The sequence below is a fragment of the Suhomyces tanzawaensis genome (assembly GCF_001661415.1).
Source record: "Suhomyces tanzawaensis NRRL Y-17324 unplaced genomic scaffold CANTAscaffold_3, whole genome shotgun sequence".
NCBI lineage: Eukaryota > Fungi > Ascomycota > Pichiomycetes > Serinales > Debaryomycetaceae > Suhomyces > Suhomyces tanzawaensis.
The window spans coordinates 376,506-397,514 of NW_017963638.1; the positions used below are offsets into that span (position 1 = coordinate 376,506).

Genomic DNA, 21,009 nt, shown 5'->3' on the forward strand with positions numbered 1-21,009 from the left:
ACGAGAGTTTTAAGTGAAATGAACTGGACGTACAACATATGTGGAGTAGCCCACTTCTATTACTATGGTACATTAATGTTCACTTCTCTTTCTCAAGGTGTTGATGTAGTACAATGGATAGAAGTTCTGACGGGACTCCACTTGGCAGTGGTTTCCTTCAGTGATCTTGGTGCCCATGTTTGTGGAAGCCACCGATAATTGGCCGTCAGGACCCAAATCGTAGAGTTCCACAAGATCACCTTCCTCTCTGTCGATGGATGCGAAAACTCTCCCACTGGTCTCTTCCAAGCAAATATCTATTATGGAGTCCTTGGTCACGAAAGTTTGTAAGTGCTTGACGGAGAAGTCGCCTGCAATCTCGAAGGTCAAGATGCAGTTGGTGTTTTCGCACAATACAAGCAAGATCTTCTTGTCGTCCACTGAATGGGTCAAGATCTTGGTGATGGAAATTTCCTTGACCGAGTCAGGCTTCAAGAATCTCTCTGCTGGCATGTGGGCTTCCGTCAAGTATGGAGCGATCAAGTCTCTCAATTCTATCTTGGCAAGTAACTTGTTGTCGTACCACTTCCATAAGCAGAGATAATCGTCACCACCACCACTTATCAACAAGCTGGGGTCATACGAGGGAATGTGCAAGGTGGAAACAAACTCATGGTGGCCAAATAACCAGTTTTTCACCACGTACGCTTTGGGATAGTTGGTGATTCTGATGTGCTCATCTCTGTCTCCAGTCAAGATAAACTTCTTGCCGTTGAATCGGGTGAACTTGACATCACTCAACATCGAGACGTGGCCCAAAATCGGAGTCAATGCCTTCTCGTCCACTGGTGGCTCGCTATCGATCGTGGTGGCATAAACGTCCCCAAACTTGTCGGCAACAATAAGATCCGAGTCATCTCCGATTGAAACAGCACATGGCCGCTTGGGGAAGATTTGACGCTTGATGATCTTCAAGCAGTTTTCGCTGTTGGCCAAGTCGACCTCGAAAATAACCGCAGCCTTGTCGCTGTCGGTAGTTCCCACCAAGTACTTTTCATCCTTGGATAAGTTTAATGATCTGATGTAATTGTAGATGGGAGTGGCTCCTTGAATAGGAACAGGTGTCTTAGCAACAGCGACAGGTTTTGCGTCGTTGTTTTTGAGCTTCTTGTCTCCTTTCAGCTCTTCTACACTTGCGACCTTCTTTTCTTGTTTCTTCGATGGGACAGAAATGTCGACTGTATCGGACCACGAGCCCACAACGTTACCATTGGACAAATCATAGACTTGCAAATGGTTCTTGACGGACACAAAGAGGTGCGTTCCTTTGGAGTTGGCGAGGAGGAGCTGGAAAGGGTGCTTCATGGTTGGGTTCCCAATATACACTGAAAATTCCATTAAGATGAGTCTACGCGTGACTTCGAGCACGTGATGGCATCGCCCTTATCAGTTACAATATTGTATGTATTGAATAGTGGAACAGTGAATGGTTTACGTTATGTAACAGTTGTTGGTGTGGGAGGGCAATTGCAGCCCTGGGCACTTTTTTTTACCAGTATTATTGAGGGCCAAGTAGTATATCACCATAATTGTGTTGGTTAATATAAAATACACCAGCCTTCTTACATTTAATAGACGGTGACTCGTTGTGCTTAAGATAGCTATAGCAATGCTAATACAGGGATATTATTATACACATCTGACTAAGACTTCTTGAACCCCCAGCCAGTATTCCAGATGCTAAACTTCTTGTTAGGCTTCTGGGCATCAGTCTCATTTATGGTCTCATAGCCCTCTTCGGAGCCGTCCTGGTGGGATTCGTCTTCTTTGCCTGCACTTCCCAGAGCTTCATTTTGTTCACTGGGGTCGTTCGTTTCACCCTTGGCATTGTCGTCAGTAATGAATTTCTGAGCCTTCGACCTATTCCCTTGTTCCAAATCCTCCTGTGGGACAGTAGTCTTGAGCTTGAAATTGTTGAAAAAATTAGAAATGTTCTTGTATGTTTGGTTAGTTTCCGATATCTCCACTCCTAAATGCTTTGGATCTATAAAGTTGAAAATGAACTCATCAGCCATGATATTCCAGATTTTGAAATTGTTGGATTGCTTCCATACCTCAATAAACTTCTTGTTGAACAAGCCTATATCCCCGACTCCATACGGAATGGTTCCATCGGGGTTGGCAAATCCTGGTGGGGGTTGCTTAAACTTATCAGCATATTGAGAATACCTCATCGTAGCGATTAAGCTGCTGAGGTAGTCTTCAAACTGGTATCTTATGTAATCGTCGTTTCCAATGTAATCATCCTCCTGGTTGTTCATTGTGCTGATCATGTTATTGATAAACTTCTTATCATTGTGACTCAAGGAAAATTCCTCGGGCTTAGTCTTGGGATAAGTCAACTCATCAGTATCCAAATTGACAACTAAATCAACCTTGAATTTTTCTGCCTGATTAATAAACAATAAGTTTGAACAACCGATCATGTAGCTTTCGACGCTCAATTCGTCGAGTTGTTGCAATGGTAAGTATGGGTTCCAGAATGAAGACTTGGTATTGAATATTTGCAATGGTAAGCCAAAAAATCTAAGCATGGACTTTCTATTGGTGGTGTTCAATGAGTTGGGTTTTGATAATGGACCATTGGTCTCAATGTAGTCAATGAGGGGACACCCCGAATTATCCAAACTGTTGATTAGGTTGGGGATCAAACTGATTAGATTGTTTTGAAACTGGGTTAACACTTCTAAGTTATTGTTGGAGTAAATTATGATCTTCTTATCCAACAATAATGCTTTAAAAATGATCAAGAAGTTGGTTTTGAACTTGAGAATCGAGTTTTTAAGATTCAAATTTACAAAGAATTCCTCTTCCTCCTTCAAGTCCTTTTGTTCCTTAAGCAATTCGTTATGAGGGGACTCCTCTAATTCGTTGTCGACCAATTTGTAATTGGAATTCAAGTTTTCGAACAAGTTCTCCAACAAACTAACGTTGTGGAAATCGTCCTGTTCAAAATAACTTTTTGTGATGATTGACAACTTCTCTTTGATTTTATTAAAAATGGGTTGTTTCCTGACAATGACCACGATGGCCTTCTGCACGATGGACCTGGTTATATCTTTGTTTCTGTCAAGTTCCTCCTTGGATAGGTCGCTTGTCTTGACCTGTCTCACGCATGAGCACCCGAAGAGAGTTCTCAAGTTGCGCGGATCGCCCTGGAACTGATTCAAGTCCTTCATGTCGTCGATGGACTTGCCGGACTTGAAGTCGTACACCAAGTTGAAATTGGAGAAGGTCTCTTCAAACAAGTGCGAGCCATCTGGCAACGCCTGGAACGACAAATTCTTGAACAACCCGTCGCTGAACTCGGTGTGGTAGTTGGATTTCCACCACTGGACCTCGGGGCCTCTCTGGTGGTGGAAATCGACCACGCCCACCGCGAAGATCATGTCATGGGACGAGTCTGGTTTGGGGATCGACACGGGGTTTGGCGAGATTGGCAAGTTCTTGATGTGGATCCTATCGGTTGCAGAGGTTCCTGAACCAGTTTCGACGGCTGTGGCGCCAGTCATGGACCCGTACAGGCCTCTGGAGCCACGAGAGCCTGTGGAGGGACCATCTTGCGAATTGCTGCTGCTGACGTCGGATTCCGTGCGTGCTACCGACACTCTGCTGTCTCTATTTCTGCCGCTGCTTCCAAGACGGATTGGTCTGCACTGGAACTCGTCTGGTTTGGGCTTGGAGTTAGCCGCTGTACCCAGAAGACGACGAGAAGGCGATGAAGGAGCAGGAGTCGACGACGCAGACGAGATGGACAGACGCTTTTCGTGATGGCGCTTCGCTAGTCTGATTGGCTTGATGTGGAACTCCTCTTGAGGGTCTCTGGTGGGAGTGGTGATGGAGGTTGTGGTGGTTCTGGTGGGAGAGTCTGCCCACGGACTGGATTCTGAGGTGGGAGTGTCGATTCCCAAACCGACAGGCTCGTTATCGGGACGAGACGAGGTGGGACTGATTCGAGTCGAAGAGTCCCCATCCATGGCAGCGGGAAACGGATCAGTGGCTGTAAGAGGAGAGTGGTGGATCTAGTGTGGGAGAACCTGTGGGTAGCGCGCGGTAACCTGCAAACCGATCTGGAGGAAGGAGAGGAAGGAGAGAAAGGAGAGAAAGAGAAGTACGTATACGGGAGGTGGGGGAAGATCAGTATGGTAGTTAAGGGAGGTGGAAAGGAATCGACGGTTTATGGGTGGTGGAGTGGAGAGGACGTTGTGGGCTGACACCGCCGTATGAGCTCCAGGTGATTCAGAGACGGCTGGAGACGGCTGAGTGCGAGACACCGCGACATCACTAACAATGCAACGACAAATGTCGGTTTGGAGTGTCAGACGACGGGCGAGGCCAGGGCATGATGTTAGTGCCATTGAGGAGGGATGGATGAGTATCGAGGCGTTGAGTGTAATTCCAGGAATATACCAAAATGTCCATGTGCATTTAGGTGGCGAACGATTGATATATCTGATCAATTATTGTCATGGGCTTCTTTATATAATAAAATACACAAGCTTCGTGTGCGTTCTACAGGCGTAGTTTATTATATTTCTGTCAAATCATTGCATGGAGTCTATTTAAGAATATTACGTCAACAAAAGAAGTAAAATACGTTGGGCTACCATACTATATTTAGTAAATATTACAGCAACTAAATTGATTACGAATAACTACTGTATAAATAGTACTACAGTAACAGAATTGATTGCGAAATATGTGGGCAGACACCTCCAGGGGCAATCACCACTCAGACACTCCAGTGGTGCAATGCATATTCCCATGCTCGTTTGGGGCCGGGCTTTATTATCAAATTTGAAACTAACCTGCGGCCTGTCAATGGCAGCATGAAGGTATTGGCATTGTACTACAACAGAGCTTCCTCGATATTCGGGAGCAGACAGCTAGAGTTGTCAAATTCCGTCGACGATTGCGGGGCCCAGACAACTTTGGTGATGTTCTATACCACGCAGAGGGCTATACAGCCTGGTGTCATTGCCGCATTCAGCTAGTTGCATGGACCCTGTCAGACACGACATTTATCAATTTTGGCACAGTCTCTTGTCATTAGCTATTTATACATGGCCCCTCTGGATCCCCACAATTGCCTTCAGTAGAAAAGCAACGGCCCGCACAAAGGCCCATTGTAGGATTACTACACATCCCTTCTAGTGTCAGATCGCTGCTTCCAGAGCCAAAGCCGTCGTTCACCTCCTCTATCCTTTTTAAGCTTGAAGGAGTGTCCGATTCTGAAACCATTCATATTCTAGGCCCAAATTCTCAGTCGGTGCAGGCAGTTGGGAGAAGCTGACATCGGCTAACCAGCAGACAGTCACTACACACGGCTATACTGCTCTCTACTGCTCACTATCTCCTGCTTCCTCCTGCTTCCTCTCTGCTCCCTCTCTCCTCTACCATGGTGGCGCTGTGTTATCAGCACACGTGACCTGCCTGGAGATCTCCGGCCCTCCCTTATAAAAGCCAGGGAGCCCCCAAAATCCACCGACATTCTAGCCCCTCCCCCACAAAATGTCATTTCAAGAAGGCGACCAGTTCCCCAAAGACGTCACATTCACCCACGTCCCAATTGACCTCGCTACTGTCCAGACAGCCAGCGCATTGGCGTGTGAAATCCCCACCCCTCTCAAATTGGACAAATTGTTCGACCAGTTAGCAGACACTTCCTCCCCCAACGTGGTGATTGTGTCTGTGCCAGGGGCCTTCACTCCCACGTGCACGGAAAACCACATTCCTCCTTACTTGACCCACTTGGCTGCTTTGAAGAACGACAAGAAGGTAGGTGCCTTGATTATCATCAGTGCAAACGATGCGTTTGTGTTGAACGCCTGGGGCAAGTTGCTCATCAAGAACGAAGCGTCAGTGTCGGCTTCTGGCGACTATCCAAGGGTGATTTTTGCCAGCGACCCTGCCGCCAAGTTCAGTGCAGCCCACGACTTGTCTGTGGATGCCAGTGCCAACGGAATGGGCATCAGAACTGCCAGATACGGCTTGGTGGTGGATGCCAAGTCAAGAAAGATCAAGTACTTGGGCAAGGAGGTCGAGAGGGGTGTCAAGCACAGTGGCTACGAAGCCGTGACCTCCAAGTTGTAGTGGTAGTAGCGAGGTGGGATAATTCCACTAGATAGAATGTCACTGATTCCACCACACAATGAGTAGTCATTGGGCTGTAATTAGTGCGTCGGTATTACACATATTACTGGTCAATTTTGGCCATTTTCGGCCCATTCGTCGTATAGTTCACCAGCAGTGTGTAGATTGACTAGGCAGATCACTGGGTATTTTTTGTAGTACTGCATTGATTGCAATTAGTCGAATTATTCCCCCTAAGTTGAAGAATTGGATTGGATTTATTGCGTTCTTGTAGTATTAGCACTGTTTAGTCAACTACGATACTCCAAGACACCAAAATGACATTGCGAGGCAATTGACATTGATCTTTCCAAGGCAATTGGATAAGGTAGCCCAGGCTAGTGAAATTTCACTACTTTTACCGTAGTTAACACCTAAACCCAGAACAGCGAAAAGAGGTAATTTCACTACCGTTGGATAACACCTCTTTAGCACCTCTTCAACATACTGAGCCCAACCTATGGTCGAAACACTGAAATCGGGACAATTGACCTGCGTCTGTCCTCTTCATTCACTATTGAAATTTCACCAGCAAGACTAATAATCGATCCCCACTCAACAGATGTGGTTTCATTCGCCGATTGAACTCTACCGGAGAGATCCGTACTCATCAATCTTGCCAATTGAAATGCACCAGTGAGTCCCATCAATCAATTCCTTATATTCCTACCAGCAATTGCAGTTACGCAACCAATTGGCTACCCATTCGCTATTGAAAATTCGCCAATCAATCAACTGCCTACTCACCACTCATCTTCAGCCATTGAGTAGGCATCCTACCATCTACATCAGTCAATTGCAGTCAGTGCATTACTAAAAACTCCTAACTAGCTTACAATTCACCGGAAGCTTCGATGGTGACTCTGGCTTGAGTGGCACCAGAGTTGGAACCGAGGCTTTCGACCTTTTGGACAATGTCGTAACCTTCAGTGACTTCACCGAAGACAACGTGCTTGCCATCCAACCACGAGCATGGAACAGTGGTGATGAAGAATTGGGAACCGTTGGTGTTTGGACCAGCGTTAGCCATGGACAAAAGACCTGGTCTGGTGTGCTTGGCAGAGAAGTTTTCGTCAGCAAACTTTTCACCGTAGATGGACTTACCACCAGTACCGTTACCTCTGGTGAAGTCACCACCTTGCAACATGAAGTTTGGAATGACTCTGTGGAAAGCAGAGCCAGCGTAACCGAAACCCTTTTCACCAGTGCACAAGGCTCTGAAGTTTTCGGCGGTCTTTGGCACAACATCGTTGTACAATTTGAAGGTGACTCTGCCCAAAGGCTTTCCGTCAGCAGCGATATCGAAGTAAACTTGGGACATTTTTGGATGATGGAGCAATTGAGAAAACGGCAAAACGTCCACTTTATATGGATGGAAGCTGGAGGAAGGATTCGCTGGCGGGGCTGTGTGCAGGAGTGGTCCGGGAATGGGGGTAGTGTCTGGAGTGTCGGCGTGGGCGGTGTCTGCATGGGATTTCTGCAGCAAGCCGACAGTTACATCATGGGCGTGCGGGGCCGCGAGCCCTGGCGCCAGCCGGTGGCCCCAGGGGCGAGATCCGGCGTGCGCCTACCGGTAGTGCGCTCGCCGTTTTCTAATCGTCGTGCCCCCACCGCTGGGACCAGCACGTGGAGCCCCTGCTGCACCTTCCTGCACCTCCCTCGCCTACCTCCGCACACTGCCTCCATGTCACTCGTAATTTACGGGCCCAAGTCTGCCCCCCACCCCCCCTCTCCTCCTCACCAGCATCACCTTCCCTTCGCCTCCCGGTACCAGCACAATCCCGACTGCGCGCCCCCACTGGACGCATCAGCCCCAGTTCACACCCAGTAGTATTAATAGAAACCAGCCGCATCTCGTTTGCGATATTTTCACGTCAATGGCGTGCCACAAAACGTCTCATTAGCCTTATATATGCTCGCTGCGCACCAAAATTAGTCCCCACGCAATCATGTTCAACAACTACACCCATTTCGTGGAGGTGTACATGTGCAGAGTGGTGCACAACCCGGTGGCCACCTCTGTACTCCTCCTTTTGTCGGGGTCTCTCGTCCACGGAGCCCATTTGCAGCTGGTGGTGCGTTCGCAACAGTACGAGCTCCTTTTTGCCGAGGACTACGTGCTCGATCTCATTTCCAATGCCATCAACTTGGTGTTCCTCTTGCGGTTCCTGCTTCAATGTCGTTTCCCGGTTGCTATCGAAGCCGTGCTTTTTTTGGCTCAAAATTACGGGTGCTACCTGCTTCTTACGGACCACGAACGGTCGTTTCTCTATGGCTCTGGCGTGCTGACGGTGTTGAAGGCGTGCTTGGTGGGCCAGATCATGTTCCCCTACCTTATCATGGTGATGAACCTTGTGGAGTGGTGGTGGGGTGGAGAGGAGGGCTCCAATGGCGAATTTCCTGTACATGATAACGATATTATGGCAAATGAGAAGCCACATACTGGTTTGGGCAACATTGAAGCCTACAGCTCGGTTGGATACAAAGACGAGCCATACCCCTTCCTTTTCGAATGCAACAACAACTACCTTCCAATCTTCGTCAGCCACTCGTTCCTCTACATCAACACCGGCTTCCCATTGTTGGCAGACACTGCCGTGTTGCGCAATGCCTTATTGGTGTACACCCTCAGCGAGTTTTCCATCAAGTTCTACTGCATCTACAAGTTCATTCTCTTCGAGGTGGGAACAATATTTGGCGGGGTGGAGCGCCAGCTCCCGCTCTACACGCGGGGAAAGCTGGAGCTGGTAAACAGGAATAAGGGGCATGGCATGGCAGTTGCGTGCTGTATTGGAGTGATGGCGTTGGATGGGGTCTACATCGGGCTAAGTATATAGTAGGGGTAGGGATTTACGGGTTGCGCTAGGTGCGTATAATAGACGGGGTGGGCATGGCCGTTAGGTTGCATGACGCACATATGACAGGGTTCTGACAGAAATGATAGATGTATGGTAGTAAGGATATTTGCGGCGTCTACAGGGACTAGGGTCCTGAATTATGGTCGTTGCGGGCGTACATACGGGTGCCACGTGTGTGGGCTATATCTATAAGTAGCGACAATGGCATATTTGCCAGTTTGATGTCACGCTATACTTCACGTGAGGTCCGGCTCCCCGTAGTCGGCAAATGTATGTTTAAAGTAGTTGACCAATCCCCGCGAAAGCTTGATGGCTGGCGTGTCCTCCTGGACAGCTGCCAACGGCGCCTCCTCTAGCTCCGACCCGCTCGTGTCCAGCTCCGACTCGTTCGCGTCCAGCTCTGACTCGCTCATGTCCAGCTCCGATTCGCTAGCCTCTATAACTGGCTCTTCCACGGTCTCTTTTCCGGGCTGCACCCTCTCCAATGCCTGTCTGCGGATATCTTCGTACTGCGCAGTCAACTCGGCCTGTTCCTTGCGTGTCTGCTCGAGGTAGAACTGTCTTTCTTCCTCCTCGAGCCTCCACACCTCCAACACGATCGCGGCCTCCTCTTCGGTATACACTCGTCCCGTGGTGTGTAAGTTGTTGTGGGTCATGAGGTAGGTGGCCAACGCTCGCTCGTGCACGCGTGAATCGTTGTAGTCGCTTTTCTCGAGACGTAGCTCCTCCTCGCGGTTCAAATGCTCCTGGATCATCTCGTACTCTTTGGTGCGACCCTCGGATAATGCATCCATCACCTTGCGCTGACGGGCCCTGAACTGGTTGCGGTGCAACGAGTCGACGTCCACGACGGTGGGGCTGTTCGCTTCGTTTGCCTCGGCTGAAATCCCGTGGGCCAGCCCCAAGAACGGATTTTCCACTGTGAATCCTGGCCCAAAAACCTCCCAGTCGCTTTGGAGTTTGACCCACGGAAAGTAGTTTGCCTCGTAGTTGGCGTGGTTCAAGAAGTACTGCTCCACCTCGCCTGGAGGCATGGTCCTGCCGTTGGTCATGTCGTCCACTACGTTCACCTTGAGACGACGGTGCACGTCGGCCCAGTATCGGTTCCAGTTGAACCTGTGCTCCGGCTGGACGTATCCGAGCAGTTTGACAGCTGCTACGATGTCGGAGCGGGTGACCAACACGGAGTCGGTCAGACGGAGCATCTTGCGCTCGGTGGCCCGCAACACGATGCGTTTAGTGACGATAGTGGCCAATTCCTCGAAAAATGCCAACGAGCGTATGTGGAGCTTGGGGGCCAGTTTGGGTCCCCCCTGTCTATCCACCACGTTCTGCTGCCAGTGCACCTTGGCTGCGATGTCGTCCATGTGCTGGTGGTCAATGAGATGCGCGTCGTGCACCTTGGTGTAGGCATGCCAGCTCTTGTTGAAGTGCCTGGCAGTGTCGTTGAGCCTCATGCGCTCTTTGAACGAGATAGGCTCGCTCTGCTCCTCCTCAAACTTGATGAACTCCTCACTCATCTCGTAGGCTATGGGCATTTCGTCGTAACGGAGCAACCCGTGGGCGTACTTGGGGAGACGGATCGACTTACGTCCGCGATGCTTGTACTTGAAATAGCGTGCTCGATTGCGTCCGTACTTGCGGTGGTGGAGCTCACGACGGAGCATGTCGTAGTATGTCAAGATCTCGGCCTGGCTCTTGGTGGGAACGTGTTCCTGGATGAGATCCACCCGGTGGATGGAGTACAACGCTAGTGCTCGGAAGAAGTTGTCCTTTTCCACAACGCTCCACACGCTCCCAGGCTTGCTGGTGTAACTGTGGTAGTAGATGATGCCGTCGTTGGTCACCTTGGACCCCAAGAGCCTCATGTCTCGCTTGGAGTTCGGAATCGGGTTCAATGTCTCTTCCACATGCCTATTGTAGAACTCCACGTAGTTGGGGTTTCCGCGAAACAACCTGTTGTTGTTCACGTATCCTGCTGTCAGCTCCGGCTTTTCCACTGTGAACATGGGAAGCTCTGGCTCTGGCTTGACTCGGACTCGTTTGGGCTTGCGTGGCACTGGTGATGCTGTTCGAGGTCGAGACTCTGCCGTCTCGTATGCCGAGTCTGAGGGCGAATCCGACAGTTCCAGCGCTTCTGACGGTACTATCGGGGCCATGGCCGTGTGGGACGACGGCTGCAAGGCCCTAAGCTGCTCGTCGATGTTGGTATCCTCCGTCATATCATATCCTAGTTGAGATGGATGTCGCAGATGAGATGGGTTTCTGGAGAAGTGCGACATAGAGTGAGACATTGGAAGGACTAAAGGAAATGGTGAGTAATCATTAGATTTAACAATACGAACAAACGTGTTTTAAGTTGAGTTAAGGGTTTCTAAATGTACAGATTCAGAGGGAAAGTTAGTGATATTTATGATGTCAACTGATTTATATGGAGAAAATCAATTCATTTAGGTACTAGGGAAAATAGAGGTGGCTTAAGTGTGGATCAGCACCGATTTGTGGCTTACGGTTGATTGACTAACACATGAAGGCTCCGTCACCTGACGACATTGTATAGTAGATTTGGTGGTAGTTTCGTCAACGATAATACAGTAGTTCGTAGTTCAATATCCAGATATTCTGGTGGGGATACAGCACAACTGCACCACTCTTTACATTAAATATTCTGTCCCAATACTTTCCTATTCATTTACTCTTCTTCCATGAGATCCAAAGCCAACCTTGTAAACTAGTACAGATAAATGTCGCGTCTCTATCTAGGATGTACCCAAATAGGGTGTAAAACGTCTCCATACTGGATGCTGGAATTTTTTGGTCTAAATAGTCGTATTTACTCTAGGAATAATTGGTAAATCCCTACACACTGTCCTATTTTCCCAACAATAGTATCTATTCTGAACACTAGAATTAAAAGCTATGCAATATTTATGGATCGATGGAAACATTGAGGAGCTGCAATCAACCCTCCCCTGGGCTTTTTAGGTAAAAAGAGAGGTACCCTGAGCCTACAAATTTTCCGAATTTTAGTATCCATCAACATCCATTTACAGGTGATATTTACTCGGGATTTATCTGAAACAACTCTCAAAGCATGTGGCAATCATCATGTTCAAGAACTTGAAATGTTTATAGAAAACGATTTTGCGCCCAGAGAATAATATCTATACTTTTAGTCGTGGACTACTATTATACCAATTTTCCAACAGAGAGAGCATTGATAGCTACCACCCTCAAGAAGAGCCATAATAATTGAAAAGAGAGAAATAGGCTAAACCCGAAAACTACTACAGTAATAAGTTGACAGATAGATTGGAACACTCACCCTACAAGTGCTGCCATATAATAAATTAAAGAGACATTTGATACTCTACAAACAACTGCTCTAATAATAAAACAGCCAGATTACTCGTCCGTTATCCACATGAACTGCTTTAGTAACATGGAAAATTATTAGATGGTCTACCAGAAATAATACAGCAGATTATTGGATCTACCTACAACGAGTGCTATAATAATACATTAGATGGACAGATACTTGGCTATAAGTGACATAGTGTACAGATATGCAGAGAACGAATAACAAGTATGAAGGTTTGGAAGTATTCTCCAAATATTAATAAGTGGTGGATCATAAGCTTGGAATGGAATGACATCGAATTATGACAAGCTTTCCATAAAATTAGACACAGGAATCTATGATGATGTCAGCCTGTCGAGTGCTCACGACAACTTGGTCTCCTTCAACCGAGTGTGTGCATCCCTGACCTCGTCATCCTCGTCGTAATCGGTGTCCACCCACTCGCTGTCGGACTCGTCGCTGTGATCCTGCGGGTTCAGGTCCAAGCTTTGGAGCATGGCTGGCAAAAACGGCTTGGGTACGTCCTCAATCACCTCTTGTCTGTCGTAGTATATTTCCACGTACTCCTCGGGAACAAGCCCGTTTTCGCCAGACTCGGGGTCCTCGGCCACTAGCCAGCCCTGGCCATGTCTGTAGGAGATCCATATGAGCTGGCCTGCCGTGAGGCCTACCTCGTTGTCGTTTTCGGGCGTGAAGTCAAAGAGAGCAATCGCCTTGCGGTTGATCTCGTCGTTGGAAAAGGGCAGCTCGTCCTCTATCGCGTGGTGTGGGTCGTTATAATCATTAAAGTCGTTATTGCCGTTGTGTATGTCGTGGTCGTCGTCATACTCGTGTATGCTGTCAATCAGGTGCTGGTTCTTTGCGCCATACTTCAAGTGGTTTACTGGCGAGATGTACGGATGGAAGTCGCCGTATGCATCGTCCTCGTCAGACTCCAGCTCGGACTCCCGCAGATTCAACCCATGGACCTCAATTCCGTCGTAAAGTACCGGTTTGGCAAACTTGCCTGAGAACAACGGATGGTCTGGAGCGTATCCAAAGTCCTTGATGGTGGTGTTTGGCGGGAAAAGGCTGTAAAGGACGGGGGCAGGAGGTGCCGGAGGAGGCTTTCCAGGAGCCAAGTTGCTTGTGGATGGAAGCTGAGTGTCGGCTTGTTCTTGGGACATTATTGGTCACGAAGTAGAGCTTATTGTGTGGAGTTTCATGCGATTATTGGGAAGGACAAGGGAAGCTCCGGGGAGGATTCTTGGGGAAAGGTGTCTGCAGCAGCGACACGGGAGGTAGGGGAAGGACTGGAGAGGCTGGATTTGCTGCCAGGAGACCCCTTGTGGTGATGTTTTTTGTTGTTAGTGATTGCGCGGGCACGACCTGCGTAGGTCCACTGCGCCAGCGGTGGCGGCCGTTGCGGTGTACGCTAGTGGGAGCTTCAGCACCACGCGAGGAGTGCGCGGTGGTAGCGTAGTGCGGTCGCACGGTAGCACTGGCTAGTGCGCCACCGCACCAGGGCCGGGGTGCGCTATTGGTAACGGGTCTATTGGCCACCGCGGTGGTGCAAGCAAAGAAGGTACATTGAAGACTACTTCAAATCTTCAGATGTTGCATAGTAATGGTCAATTCTTGTAGGCAATAATCCCAAGACACTTGGGAGAATTACCACAAGTTTCGGACAGTTGGATGCTGCGCAAAATGAACCTGTTGAGATCGGAGCTCGCGAAGCAATTCGCAACTATCAAGAATGGCAAAAAGCATCCAGAAAAGGCTTCGAACCAAAAGAAAAGAGCTAAGTACTGTGACGAGAGTACTATTGGAAATTTATAGAAACAGAGAGACCGAAGAGAAAAGGAGTAGACGATGATTAGAGGCGTCGTTCAAAGATGCTTTTGCCAGTAATAAAGTCGCACAGCGTACTGGTGGTGGCTCGCTAGCACCGTCGGCAGTACTGATGCTACGAGCTCCTGGATCTCACAACTCCGCCAATATCCCGTCAGTAGCCCTAGATAGCTCTGAGCAGCCCTTAATAGCCAATTAGCTCTCTATAATTCCCTAACATCTCCCATTAGCCCTCATTCGCTCCCTCTGGTCCTACACCATCTCCCCCATCCTCACTCTGCTCCTCCATCGCCGTGTCGCACCCGCGACATCATTTTCTTCCATTTTTACTAACTAACCAACCAAAATGGACCCGTTGGAAGAACAGCAGCAAGAGCTCGAAGTGTTGGAGTCGATCTACCCTGACGAGCTCACCAAAGAGTCCGATGCCAAGTTCTCCATCCGCATCAAGTTGGACACCCCCAGCGAAAGGGTCCACGTGTTGGTGCTAGGCGTCAAATACCCGCCAGAATACCCAGAAGTGATCCCAGAATTGGACATCGAATTGGGCGCTGACGACGACGAGTCTGACGACGACTACGACGACGAATCCGACGACGACGACGCAGACACCCGTGCCGCCAAACAGGCACTCAACATGTCGGAAACCATCGAGTTTGGCAGGGACCAGTTCAAATTGCTCTTGGGCAAGTTGCAAGAGGAGGCAGAGATGCAGCTCGGCATCCCCATGGTGTTTGCATTGGCCAGTCAATTGAAGGAGGAGGCTGAGACGTTGTTCCAGCAGATTTTGGACGCCAAACAGAAAGACTACGACAGACAGTTGCTTGCGCGGGAGCAGGAGGAGCAGAAGAAGTTCAACGGTACGCCAGTGACCAAGGAGTCGTTCAGCACCTGGCGCAACCAGTTCCGCCAGGAGATCAACTTGGAGGCCCGTTTGGCGGAGAGGTTTGCTGCCATGCACCAGGGCAAGCTCACGGGACGAGAGATTTTCGAGAAGGGGTTGGCAGGCGACGAAGACGACGTGGACGACGTGGTGGAGGGGGTCAAGAAGGTGGTGGTTTGAGGGTGGAAATAGCGGTCTCGGGCTTTCCAATGGGGGATGCTCCGATGACCACTACTCCGCAATTCGCGAGAAACGGAGGTTTCGGGCCTGGCTGGATCACACACTTAGTCATGGGCTGAGGACGAGGCTCCTTCCGCTGGGTACAAACTACCGGAGTACAGTGAGTCATGGAGTGACGGTGTTTAAGCCACCCCCGTCTTTACCGGACCGATAGTACCACCGTTTGTCCGTGCGCGCACGGACACGGATCTCAGGGAGCTAAGCGGCGTTAGGCCGCGGTGAATCCGACCGTGGTAGTCCGATGCCCCGACATTACAGTGGCTTCATGGACCAGGCCATGGCAAGTCAGTGAGTTTAGCATGTTATACGCACTAGCAGTCACAAAACTTCAGCATGGAATTGGCAGTTTCCTCTACATCTTTGCTGTTCTATTAAATATATTAGCGTAATCTATAAGTCGTAAGTCATGAAGGGGTATGGGTGCTAAAAGATGTGCTCCATGGAGTAAATAGCGTTGTTTCTGGAGTGTGAGTGGGACTGGGCCGGCTGGTGCTCAAACAAGCTGGCAGGCACGCTGGCACCAGTTCTGGGGGTCTTGTGGGAAGCATCCACGACTTCGTCCAACGAGTTGTAGGCGCCAGCGCCATGTGCGGTGTGTGTGAAGTTGCGCTTGTGCTGGGAGTCCAATTCCTCTTCCTCCTCGTCGTCGGTCAACGACAACGTGCGGCAGAGCCCAGGCACCTCGTAGTCTTCGGACATGGGCGAGTGCTGCTCGTCGTCTTCATCGTCTTCGTCTTCTTCCTCAATCCTGGAAAGCGACAAGTTCATGCTGGGGAGCTCCTTGAAGCTGGACACCCGCACCACAGTGGCCTGTGCAATGGCGTCTTCTTCTTCATCCTCCTCGTCCGACGAGTAGTAGTAGTCGTCCTCGTCGCTGTCGCTGAAGTCGCTGTCGTCCGACTCGTGGTACTCGTAGTCGATCTCGTCGTCGTCGTCGCTGTCGGATCCGACTTCATATTCAGTCACAGATGTGGCTTCTTCACGGCGGGCGTTGGGCACGGAAAACGTCACCGATGTGTGTGCTGACGCACTCATCTCCTTCTCCTTCTTCAAGATGCTGCGCTTGTGCGTTTCTTCGCTGATGTGGTCCATGATGTTGTCTAGCATGTTGGCCTGCATCACCAAGTTGCGCAAGCTGGAGCGTGGGTTGGCGGCTTCTTTAGTGAGCTTGGTCCTTACCTTGGAGGCAAGGATGTACGATTGTGCAAAAGACATGTTACTCATTGGAAAGTGTGACAATGGCAGTGGTTATAATAATTGTAACCCTGGGGGCAACCGTTATTTATATATCGTTCCGATTAGTCAACTAAGCCAGACATCATCGGGTCTGACAAATAGTTTGCTGCACCTGCACAGTGGGCTCGGATCGCAAACACCGAGCCGTTCCTGTTCCGCGCTTAAACGGTTCGGCCGCGTAGGCCTCGGCGGATCAAACACGGGTATAAAGGAGCAACGGGCGAGGCCAGTTCCGGCTGGGGTGCGGGAATAAGAACGCAACCCCGGATCGACCTCAGAGGATCGGTTGCCCGCGGACTAGATGGTGGCTAGTGCGCGGGCCTGGCATGGGTCTGTGGTGGTGATGGTTGCTTGCTGGCATAACTGAGAGCAGTTTTTCACCAATTACTCAGCCGCGCGATTAGTCATACTGCTGACATATTCTGACCCACGGTGTTCGAGCAGGCCAGGAGGGCCAGAAGGGCGGCCTGTGGGCTTGTGGGACAGTGAGTGGTCTGAGGAGCTGGGATGGTGGTTCGTTCCCCAAATTGAGTTTCGGCCCGTCTGTGATCATCTGTTGACCTCAGACCCTTTCGATATTTCCTGGTGGATGTAGAAATAACTCTAACCCAGTTTCTCGGCCGACGCTCCCTTTTGGGATATCCCCGTTCGGTGTCATGCACCATCGACGCACCCGAGGTCACGTGCCGCCTGGGGTACGTCTGCTTCCAATTCAGCCGTCCAGGGTGGTGGGGCCAGCCAGGCCCCAATGGGCCAAATGCCTACTCTGCAGTCCCTCCCTACACCTGCGCTCCCTACACCACCTGATGCCGCAAACATACGACATCCCCATCATTCGATGGGCCCAGGCCTAGATCCGTCCTCCGCGTGGTGCATCGCGCATATGGGTTGCTTCTGCATCCATGACATAATCTGTAATCTGTCCCAGCACTAACCATGATTCGCACTAGCTCAAAGCAGCCATCAGATGGTCGCAACCATCGTCAGCCCATGGCAAGTGTTGCGGGGCTTATCGCGGCAGAGCAACTCCGACACCACCGAAAACCGCTCGGATCTAGCCCCCACCCTCGGTGCCGACGCATCTCCACACCTGTCACTCTACAGTTTAAAACCACACCCATGCATGCACCCTAGACACCTACAGGCCTCTTGACAGAATTGCGTAAATTGTCATACAAACATCACATCATCAGGTGGATGCGTGGATTTGCCTCAGCTTGGGCCACTTGGACCAGCTCGGATGATGAGGACGGACTTTTGTAATTGCTTGGAATGTTTATTATGTTATGTGTTATGATACATTTATGATACCACTAGTGCATTTAATCGAATAAACCGAAACCCATGTCGTCGTCGGATTCTTCCTTTTCTTCTTCAGCCTTTTCTTCGGCAGCTGGGGCGTCACCAGCGGCAGCAGCACCACCAGCTGGGGCAGCAGAGGCTGGAGCAGAGGCAGCGAAGGAGAACAACAATTCCTTCAAGTTCTTACCTTCCAAAGCCTTGGCGTAGACATCGGCCCAGACGTTTTCAACGGAGGCACCAGCAGCCTTGGTGATGGCCAACAAGTTGTCGGCGGAGATTTCGAGTTCAGCGTCAGCTAAGATTAAAGCAGCGTAGGAGACAGAAGCTTCAGTGGACATTTTTGCTATGGTGAACAAGGACTGGGAGGCAAGATGTTAGTTTAGAACTGCCTGGTTCCTCGCGGTGGGTTGGTGATGAAAAAAAAGATGAAAAATTACCCGGAACTAGGGCTCGCGCCCTGGGTGGCTGGGCACGTGACTCGGTATGGGTGCACAGAGCCATTGCAGGGTCCCAGAGGGCTTCGAGGGGGTACGGCTGGGTAGGGATCGGTGAAGGAATACGGAGTGTAGCGTTAGTGGTGGCTTTGTAGTAATTTTTGCCAAAAAAAAGTATGAATTCAAGCAATGGCTGAACCTTGCCGCAATATGATATGGTAGATGATGGTATAGGGTCGAATACGCTCAATAGGTAAGTCGGATACAGCTTACGAGCAGCTTACAGAGCACATGGATTTGAAGAATAACAAGAACTGGCTCTAAATAATTTTTATGTCTGAAAACACTAGAGTCTATTAGATCCTACGGTCGAACCCCTTCCACATTACTTCTGTTTGATCTGTTTCTGATACACTCCCCCTTAAGAAGCCTAGAAGCATCCGTACCTAGGGTTATCAATGACGGAAACTATCGGCTAGGTGGTTTTGTGCATATCTATCAGCCCTTCCGTTGCAGCCGTAGTGGTGCCTTGTTTGCATTTATGCAGACAACCAGCTCCGTATCAGTTCTGGAACGGATGGTGAAACGGCTTTACACCTCAGTGTATTTTCCCTATTTTTAGCCGTTTGGAACTGGTATACTGGCAAAGGAGGGCCGGTTTCATCTTGTTTTTACCGGTTTACTGCAGGGTTAGTAGCACCATCACAAGCACCGCAAGCATGGGCACTGGTAGGGGTCGTTCTAGATATTAACTGTTGGCTGCAGCGCAGCTAGGCAATTATTACTTCACGACATCGGAGCTATCGCATGATTGGCAGGATCCGAATAAACATTTCCCAGCTTGCAGATATCAACGTTGCTGAATGAATATCTAGGAGTATAGAATATAATCGCTATGTGGAGGCAATTTGTTTATTGCAGGTCTGTGCTGAACCCCTTGTTATCCTTTCTTAACCACTTACTCCGGGGTCAGAAATTGCACCCACATGGCCGCAAAAATTAGCAGTCTTCCGATAGTCAGTACAGTGTAAGGACCTCCAAAAGAGAGACATGAATATCTGAGAGGAAGCCATTTTCAAGAACAACTCTAATCATACAGTATTTTATGAGCAATCCGGCCACTAGCACTATGATTTTAGTACTCTTCTCACCGATTATATACTGTGTCAATTCACTATAACACGATAGAAGTGGGCAATTGATTCAATTCAGAACCTCTAAGTATTCAACTTTGGTCAATTTATTCGATGCTTTCTACTAGAATTCCCTTGAAGTGATTTATCCAGTCAAAGTTGTGGTAATGATCTTGTCATCCATATGTCCAATTTTAAGTCGATAAGCTATTAGAGTATCACAACTGTAGACCTCTTAGTACTCTATCCACAAGAGAGTCGTGAAGCTACCTCTATTGTATTTGATAGCTTGTTCCTTTGTCGCATTTCATAGCTATAATCAATCAGCTTTCTGGTAGTATTCTACGTTGAGTATTATTCTGACAGCACTCGGTTAAATTCCACTTACCGTCACGTTCTACAATTGTAGCAGGCAATTCATATTTACAAGACCTCGTACTATAGACACAATTAGTTGAAAAACTTAACCAAGTTGGATAACCATCCTCTGTATTCATTTTCTTCCTTGTTTTCACTGAAAGCAACAATGAAATCAGCCAAGTCTTCATTGAGACCCTTGGTGGATAAGTATCCTTCGAACTCAGTCTGGACAGACTCGTCCAAGTCAGAGAAACGTGGACCTTGGTACTGGAACTTGTCAGCAAACTCGCCCTCTTGGGCCACCTTGGAGGCCAAGAACTCCTTGATATTGTTCTTAGGAAGGACAAAGTCGATCATGAACGAGCTCTCGGTGTTCTGCAAGTACAAGTTGAACAACAACCCGGTGTTATTTTCGGACTTTTCAATCACAACCTTGACATTGCACAACATGGAGTCAAGCGCATCGGCTTCTTCTTCGAAGGTCTCGCCAAACTCCTCGCCCTCTGGAAGCTGAGGCATTGGCGAGTCGGTGACTTCGTCGATGTCGAAGAAAACTCTGACGATCTCTCCGTTGTCCAAAGTCTTCACCAACTCGACGTTGGAATTGCCCTCGCTGGCCACAACCTGGAAGCCAGACTGGTCGAGGAACTCTTGGTAGGTGGACTCCAAGTCGTTTGGAATGGCCTTGGAGATCTTCAACTCGGACTTCAACACTTCTTGCAACTTTTTACCGGAGTCGGCGTGTTGGACACGAGCTTGCGAGAACGCTCTGATGGCAGGAACAGCGACACGCACAGAGCATCTTCTGGAGACGGCAGCGACGGCGTTGGATTCAGCACGTAAGGCACGGGAAAGGATTCTTAAGGAGGACATGACAGGGTAGAGGTCTAAAATTTTTGTAGCCCCCGCAAGTTATAGGTGATGAACCTGCAAGGATGGGCCAACCTGTAATTGGTGGTGGTTTGTGCAGGTTAGAACGGTTGAGACAGTATAGGGATGTATATGGGTTGACGATTAGTAATGCGGTGGTCAGGTGCTTATGGAAATGAGCCCACGCTCTAGGGCGCTGTGTGATCCAGAACGTTCATTCATGTGCTCTTTCAGTCTGATCTGGTAGGTCTGTAGCTTGAAAACTAAAAATATCTGTCACAATTATTTGGGGCATGTTTAATATTCCAGATCATAATTCTATGGTTTTTCG

At 49.1% G+C, this 21,009-nt stretch overlaps 11 protein-coding genes across 11 annotated transcripts; 3 read left to right on the top strand and 8 right to left on the bottom strand.

Moving 5' to 3' along the window:
- Positions 1-72: 72 nt before the first annotated feature.
- CANTADRAFT_49729 (uncharacterized protein) lies at positions 73-1,344 on the bottom strand (the record flags this gene model as incomplete). Its single annotated transcript, XM_020209746.1, has 1 exon — positions 73-1,344. One exon carries the CDS (start codon positions 1,342-1,344, stop codon positions 73-75), a length of 1,272 nt encoding a protein of 423 aa, XP_020064843.1.
- A 338-nt stretch (positions 1,345-1,682) lies between these two features.
- On the bottom strand, positions 1,683-4,016 carry CANTADRAFT_49196 (uncharacterized protein; the record flags this gene model as incomplete). The annotated part of the gene is made up of 3 exons (XM_020209680.1): positions 1,683-1,774; positions 1,859-3,583; positions 3,746-4,016. 3 exons carry the CDS (start codon positions 4,014-4,016, stop codon positions 1,683-1,685), a joined length of 2,088 nt encoding a protein of 695 aa, XP_020064844.1.
- A 1,534-nt stretch (positions 4,017-5,550) lies between these two features.
- On the top strand, positions 5,551-6,132 carry AHP2 (Ahp2p; the record flags this gene model as incomplete). Its single annotated transcript, XM_020211552.1, has 1 exon — positions 5,551-6,132. The coding sequence occupies one exon, from the start codon at positions 5,551-5,553 to the stop codon at positions 6,130-6,132; it is 582 nt and encodes a 193-aa protein (XP_020064845.1).
- Positions 6,133-7,003: 871 nt separating this feature from the next.
- On the bottom strand, positions 7,004-7,492 carry CYP1 (peptidylprolyl isomerase; the record flags this gene model as incomplete). Its single annotated transcript, XM_020206645.1, has 1 exon — positions 7,004-7,492. The coding sequence occupies one exon, from the start codon at positions 7,490-7,492 to the stop codon at positions 7,004-7,006; it is 489 nt and encodes a 162-aa protein (XP_020064846.1).
- Positions 7,493-8,105: 613 nt separating this feature from the next.
- On the top strand, positions 8,106-8,864 carry CANTADRAFT_28669 (uncharacterized protein; the record flags this gene model as incomplete). Its single annotated transcript, XM_020208257.1, has 2 exons — positions 8,106-8,536; positions 8,642-8,864. Coding segments are annotated over 2 exons (654 nt in total), but the record flags the coding sequence as incomplete, so codon positions are not given.
- Positions 8,865-8,933: 69 nt separating this feature from the next.
- Positions 8,934-11,420, bottom strand: CANTADRAFT_25610 (uncharacterized protein). Its single transcript, XM_020207477.1, has one exon. The coding sequence runs from the start codon at positions 11,321-11,323 to the stop codon at positions 9,266-9,268; it is 2,058 nt and encodes a 685-aa protein (XP_020064848.1). The 5' UTR covers positions 11,324-11,420; the 3' UTR covers positions 8,934-9,265.
- A 1,527-nt stretch (positions 11,421-12,947) lies between these two features.
- On the bottom strand, positions 12,948-13,109 carry NBP2 (Nbp2p; the record flags this gene model as incomplete). Its single annotated transcript, XM_020208636.1, has 1 exon — positions 12,948-13,109. A coding segment is annotated over one exon (162 nt), but the record flags the coding sequence as incomplete, so codon positions are not given.
- Positions 13,110-14,566: 1,457 nt separating this feature from the next.
- Positions 14,567-15,283, top strand: GIR2 (Gir2p; the record flags this gene model as incomplete). Its single annotated transcript, XM_020209653.1, has 1 exon — positions 14,567-15,283. One exon carries the CDS (start codon positions 14,567-14,569, stop codon positions 15,281-15,283), a length of 717 nt encoding a protein of 238 aa, XP_020064850.1.
- A 241-nt stretch (positions 15,284-15,524) lies between these two features.
- On the bottom strand, positions 15,525-17,041 carry CANTADRAFT_211635 (uncharacterized protein). Its single transcript, XM_020206666.1, has 2 exons — positions 16,077-17,041; positions 15,525-16,019 (listed from the first exon to the last, which is right to left on the bottom strand). Exons 1-2 carry the CDS (start codon positions 16,565-16,567, stop codon positions 15,767-15,769), a joined length of 744 nt encoding a protein of 247 aa, XP_020064851.1. The 5' UTR covers positions 16,568-17,041; the 3' UTR covers positions 15,525-15,766.
- Positions 17,042-17,901: 860 nt separating this feature from the next.
- On the bottom strand, positions 17,902-18,219 carry RPP1B (ribosomal protein P1; the record flags this gene model as incomplete). Its single annotated transcript, XM_020206646.1, has 1 exon — positions 17,902-18,219. The coding sequence occupies one exon, from the start codon at positions 18,217-18,219 to the stop codon at positions 17,902-17,904; it is 318 nt and encodes a 105-aa protein (XP_020064852.1).
- Positions 18,220-19,543: 1,324 nt separating this feature from the next.
- On the bottom strand, positions 19,544-20,933 carry MAM33 (Mam33p). The gene has a single exon (XM_020207478.1). The coding sequence runs from the start codon at positions 20,679-20,681 to the stop codon at positions 19,899-19,901; it is 783 nt and encodes a 260-aa protein (XP_020064853.1). The 5' UTR covers positions 20,682-20,933; the 3' UTR covers positions 19,544-19,898.
- Between the last annotated feature and the right edge of the window lie 76 nt (positions 20,934-21,009).